This window comes from Colobus angolensis, unplaced genomic scaffold (assembly GCF_000951035.1).
Source record: "Colobus angolensis palliatus isolate OR3802 unplaced genomic scaffold, Cang.pa_1.0 Scaffold80, whole genome shotgun sequence".
NCBI lineage: Eukaryota > Metazoa > Chordata > Mammalia > Primates > Cercopithecidae > Colobus > Colobus angolensis.
In genome coordinates, this window is record NW_012121821.1 from 5,253,209 (window position 1) to 5,259,336 (window position 6,128).

Genomic DNA, 6,128 nt, shown 5'->3' on the forward strand with positions numbered 1-6,128 from the left:
GTGCAGTGGCATGATCTCAGCTCACTGCAACATCCGCCTCCTGGGTTCAGGCAGTTCTGCTGCAGCCTCCCGAGTAGCTGGGATTACAGGCACCCACCACCACACCCGGCTAATTTTTGTATTTTGTATTTTTTGTAGAGATAGGATTTCACCATGTTGTCCAGGCTGGTCTTGAACTTCTGACCTCATGATCCACCTGTCTTGGCCTCCCAAAGCGCTGAGATTACAGGTGTGAGCCACTGTGCCTGACCTACGCCTAGGTAATTTTTGTGTCTTTAATAGAGACGGAGTTTCGCTGTGTTGGCTAGGCTGGTCTTGAACTTCTGACCTCAGGTGATCTGCCTGCCTCAGCCTCCCAAAGTGCTGGGATTATAGGCCTGAGCCACCACACCCATCTTCCATTACAGATTTTTACTTAGAGTTATTTTATCTAGTTTGAAGCTAATATAGTATATGTTAAAAATTCAGAAGAAAAAAGATAATTTTTAAATCTTTTTTGAGAGAATTCATTCTTTTGCCTGAAAGTAAAGTTACATATGTAAGCACAGTTAAAAAAAGTGCAATCAGAAAAATTAATAATTCAATATGTATTTTAAATTTTTCAGTTGTTTAATATTTGTTTTATTGATTAGCTGGAAATAGGCAATTTTAAAAAATCTGTTTTTAAGACAGTCCCAGTGGGGGGTGCTGTCAGATTTTAAACAGCTGTCAGATTTAGACACAGGACTGGGGCGTATCAAAGAGAGGTGCAGAGGTACCAGTTTGTGTGGTGGTGGCAAGCTGTAAAGATACTTGAGTTTTGCAGATTTTGATAAAAGGAAGAGAGAAAATGCATATAAGTACATTACATTCCCCTCCCCCATGGCGATTATTTTCTCAATACCATTTGTAAAACTTCTAGATAAGTGGCAGGCAAACTTTAGCCTGTTGGCCAGCTTTGTCCTGTTGCCTGTTTTTGTTTTAGTTTTTAAATTTTTTTGTAAAGGTGGAGTCTCTCAGTATGGCCCAGGCTGGTCTTGAACACCTAGCCTCAAGTGAACCTCTGGCACTCAGTCTCCCAAAGTGCTAGGGTTATAGGCATGAGCCACCTCGCCCAGCCAGCTTCCTTTCTTTCTGTAAAGAAAATTTTACTGGAATGCAACCATGCCCGTTGGTTTACATAATAACTATACTTTTTACTTGGATAGAACCATTTGTATGAAAGGCTTAAGATACTTAACAGTCTGGCTCTTTACAGAAAAAAATTGACCCCTAATCTAGTTGGCAGGCTCCTTGAATACAGGTCATATGTCTTATTTGTAATTTTTTTTGCAGTACCTACCACTGTCCAGTGCGTAGTATTAGCTCAGTAAATGTTTGTCAAGTAGATATTTGAAATGTAGACCAACTAAGAGGCAGCACGATACAGTAGGAAGAAAATGGTGAGTTGTAGTTGAGGGACCTGGGTTGCTGTGTCTGATCTGTTCTTAATTACTCTTGTCAGCTTGGGTTAGTTAAGTTCTCTAGCTTTCAGGAACCTAATCTTTAGAGAAAATTGATAATAGGATCCACTCTAAAGATTTATTCATTTCTCTTTGATTCTCTAAGTTAGCTTGCAGTAAGCTCATTGGATCAGTACAGTAAGCTCATTGGATCTTAAGAATTTATGGTTGTTTGTAAGGCAGTAAGCAGGTAATATAAATAGCTGAAGGAAAAAGTAATTTTTTCTGTCTTGGATTGGATGCTATCTTTGATCACAACTAATGATACTTGATGATTCCATGATACTTGCATAATAATTAGATCCTCCCCAGCATTTTTTCCAAACTCCCTTTATTGAAGTTGATGGATATGTTTGCTGCAGGGCCTATAGTTCTGGGATAATTTTGGAAGTATAATAACAGCTCTTTTCTCTTTATAGGTTAGACCAAAGCCATTGCTTTTGAAGTTATTAAAGTCTGTTGGTGCACAAAAAGACACTTATACTATGAAAGAGGTAAGCTGAATCAAGAGATAACTAGTATCTTACTAGTTACATGTAGCCATACTTAAAGTTTTCAAGACTGTGGGGAGAAATTGGCCATATAGAAGGATTTTTCATTAAGCAGCAACATTTAATTTTGTGGTCATTTGGACTATATTTTAAAGCTGAAAATTCTAAATATACTCGAGTTTCATTTCTCAGCTAGGAACTCAGATAAGCAGAAGCCCTGTAGGGGTGCTTGACCATTTTATGCTGTGAACCCTTTGGTAGACTGGTAAAAGCCTTCTTAGACTGGTAACTCCTTCTAAGAATCATGTTTTTAAATATATGAAATAAAATGTATAGAATTACAAAGGAAACATACTAAAATACGGTTACCAAAATAGTAAACTAGTTTGTGATATATGTGCTTTTTTTATTAACACAATAAGTACTAAGATTTAGAAGCAGCTATAATAAATATAGTGTTTTTTTGGGTTTTTTTTGAGATGGAGTCTTGCTCTGTCACCCAAGCTGGAGTGCAGTGGCATGATATTGGCTCACTGCAACGTCCACCTGCTAGATTTAAGCCACTCTTCTGCCTCACCCTCCCACGAAGCCGGGATTACAGGCACCTGCCACCATGCCTGGCTAATTCTTTGTATTTTTAGTAGAGACAGGGTTTTGCCATGTTGGCCAGGCTGGTCTTGAACTCCTAGCCTCAGGTGATCCACCTGCCTTGGCCTCCCAAAATGCTGGGATTATAGGCATGAGCCACCATGCATGGCCAATAAATATAATTTTGATTTAGTGAGGAATATAAGTCATATTTTGAAATGTTTGCCATAAGCACAGTATGATATGAAAACACCTATGATTTTTGTTGGTGATGAAATCACAGGTATTAATACTGTTGTGCTGTTGTGATTTGTTGCCTACATTCATAATCGAAGGAAAAGCTAAATTCTAGTTAGAAGTTTGTGAAAATAAAGATAGAACTTTTTTCCCATCCAAATTAATGGACCCCCTAAATTCTATCCAAGGACTTCCTGGGCATCCCTGGATCCCAGGTTAAGAACTTCTGCCCTAGAGATACATGAGTACAGTATACTGATCTTTCTAGGATAGAGGTGAGCTGATTCATGACCATATATTCTATTTAATGGATCCAGCATTTTAGTGCATTCCGCAGCTTTAAATTTGTGCACAGAAGCATGATTTTCATGCTTTTCAGTGAGAGATTGAGCCACCTTAGGCAAAATTTCAGTGTGATTGAAATATGCCTGTTCTCTCTCTCTCCTACTTAGTTTGTGGGACTCAGATTACTTAAAACATTAAAGTTTTTTTCCTACAACAGTATAGTGGGGCAGGAAGAGCTTCTGTATCCTTTTCCTCTCCAGCTATACTTTTAGAAACTTCCTTAAGGGATATTTGGTGGAATAAATCTAAGTTCTCTTCCTTTTTCCTTTCCCACTGCTGGACAACAATCTGTCCAATCCACAGTCACATAGGAATATTCCTTTAAGGCTGATGCCTGCTTAGCCAGTTAAATCCAAAGACAGTGCTTGTAGGGAAGTGCCAGGTTAAATGGTATTTTTAGGGCTAATTTGAGATTGACCTTACTATCATTGTATAATCAGTTACGGAAACAAAAAAGTATGGATTTAGCAGTAGATAGAAATGAGAAAATTGGCCAAGGCCATCATAAAGACTTAGAATGCTTATGCTAAACTATGTAACAGTAGTGTATGTATTGTCTGATGGAGTTCTCAGTTATAGGATCTTTGTTCTGGGGCACACAGGAAGGTAGTAAAAGCTAGTATGAGTAGTAAAAAGAGCATTGGATTAAGAGTCAGAAGAGCTGGGGCCAGTTTCTTTTTTTTTTTTTTTTTTTTTTTGGTGACAGCGTCTCACTCTTGCCCAGGCTAGAGTGCAGTGACATGATCACTGCTCAGTGCAGCCTGGACCTCGTGGGCTCAGGTGATCTCCCACCTCAGTGTCCGCAGTAGCTAGGACTACAGGCTTTTACCCCCATGCCTGGCTGATTTTTGTATTTTTTTGTAGAGATGGAGTTTCACTATGTTGCCCAGGCTGGTCTCGAACTCCTGGGCTCAAGGGATCTGCTTACCTCGGTCTCCTAAAGTGCTAGATTTCCAGGTGTGAGCCACTGTGCCCAACCCAGTTTCTTCATTTCTAATACAGCAATAATCCTATGAAATATCAGAGTGAGATAATACTTGTAAAAGTACATTGTAAACTGGAAAATGCCATACGTATTTAGGTAGTTGTTAATAGGTTTATATCTGGATATCTTAAAAATGTATTGCCAACTTCTTGTCTTAATGCAGCACAGGGAATGTCATTTAACTTTTATTAATGGTTCAAAGTCATTATTTTTATTATTTATCATAATATGGAGTAAGTTGATACCTTAGAGGGTTTATTTTATTCTCAGAATTCTCTCAGTTTTGTAGCTGTCATTGATTGATTGTTTTTCTGTCCTCCTCCTCTGGTGACCTCAGAGGCTATTGAGGTTTATAGTGTTTATGACTGTTTACTAAGTGACTCCAGGCCACTGCCGTATTTTAGTCGAGTTTTGTTTCTGCAACTTTTTATGGCTATCAGTTTTTTGTTTTGCTGCCTTTTCCCTTCTTAATATGTTAGTATCTAGGTATCTGGGCAGAGTTCAAGTCTATAAAAAGGAAAAAACCTCACATTTTAAGGTTTACTTAAGTAAACAGAGAAGCAGTTATTTTTGCTTCTGTCGAATTAAATGGAAAAGCCCTAAAAGTAGCTTTTTTTTTTTTTTTGAGATAAGTCTAGCTCTGTCGCTCAGGCTGGAGTGCAGTGGCACAATCTCAGCTCGCTGCAGCCTCCACCACCTCCTAAGTTCAAGCATTCTCCTGCCTCAGCCTCCAGAATAGCTGGGATTACAGGTGTCCGCCACCATGCCCGGCTAATTTTTGTATTTTTAATAGAGATGGGACCAGGATAGTCTTTGTTGCCTGACCTCGTGATCCATCTGCTTTGGCCTCCCAAAGTGCTGGGATTACAGGTGTGAGCCACTGTGCCCAGCCAAAAGTAGCTTCTAAGTACAAAATGGTGGTTGTTCTACATAGTTGTGGATATGGTTGCTGGTTGTTTACCCCACTCAGATAAATAGTATATTATTAAATGTATTTAAAACTAATATTTAGTTTTCTTTAATGCTCAGAAATCATATTTCTATTTCAGGTTCTTTTTTATCTTGGCCAGTATATTATGACTAAACGATTATATGATGAGAAGCAACAACATATTGTATATTGTTCAAATGATCTTCTAGGAGATTTGTTTGGCGTGCCAAGCTTCTCTGTGAAAGAGCACAGGTAATTCTTCAGTTTAGTCCATTGTAAAAAGCCCGTTGGGCTAACATTTCAGTTCACCTCTACCCTCATTCACTTTTGTCAGAGAAAAACTGGTAAAACATATAAAAGACATGCTGAAATTTAATTTTTTAGCTCTGTGGCATATTATTTGAAAACCTGAACTCTGGCATCTTATAAACCAGTGTTTGAAACCTAGCCCAGTCATCATTTACTAGTTTTGTGACTAGGTAGATGAACCTCTTTAAACCTGTTTCCCCATTTATAAAATGGGGATAATTAAATACTTCAGGTGGAGGTTAAAGCTCTTGAAGAGAGACGTTGTATAAAAAAAGCATGGTTTTTGGCACATACCAAGCATTCAAGTATTAGTTGTAGCTATTATAAATTTTTATTCCAGTCACTCCCAGAAACAGTATACCACCAAGTAGTAAAGGCTTAAATTTGAGCCTTAGCTGTTTTGGAGATCATTTTCATGGTCACTTATCATTATGGCACTTAACCAGCAGAATTTAACCCAGGTATTCTAGAATTAGGCCTGGCGCAGTGGCTTAAACCTGTAATCCCAGCACTTTGGGAGGCCGAGGCGGGTGGATGATCTGAGGTCAGGAGTTCGAGACCAGCCTGACCAACATGGAGAAACCCCATCGGTACTAAAAATAAAAAATTAGCGGGGCATGGTGGTGCATACCTGTAATCCCAGCTACTCGGGAGGCTGAGGCGGGAGAATTGCTTGAACCCAGGAGGTGGAGGTTGCGGTGAGCTGAGATCGCGCCATTGCACTCCAACCTGGGCAACAAGAGTAACACTCCATCTCAAAA

The 6,128-nt window shown here is 39.1% G+C and overlaps 1 protein-coding gene across 5 annotated transcripts in view; it reads left to right on the forward strand.

The window, feature by feature from the left end:
- The window catches only part of MDM2 (MDM2 proto-oncogene, E3 ubiquitin protein ligase), a 32,956-nt gene that overhangs the window by 3,439 nt on the left and 23,389 nt on the right, over window positions 1-6,128 (forward strand). For 3 of the 5 annotated variants that reach the window (XM_011929285.1, XM_011929287.1, XM_011929286.1), the window contains exons 3-4: window positions 1,901-1,975; window positions 5,177-5,310. In XM_011929285.1, the coding sequence (XP_011784675.1) occupies window positions 1,901-1,975; window positions 5,177-5,310 (209 nt within the window). The remainder of the gene's footprint in view (window positions 1-1,900; window positions 1,976-5,176; window positions 5,311-6,128) is intronic. The other 2 variants (XM_011929288.1, XM_011929289.1) reach the window with 1 other exon arrangement.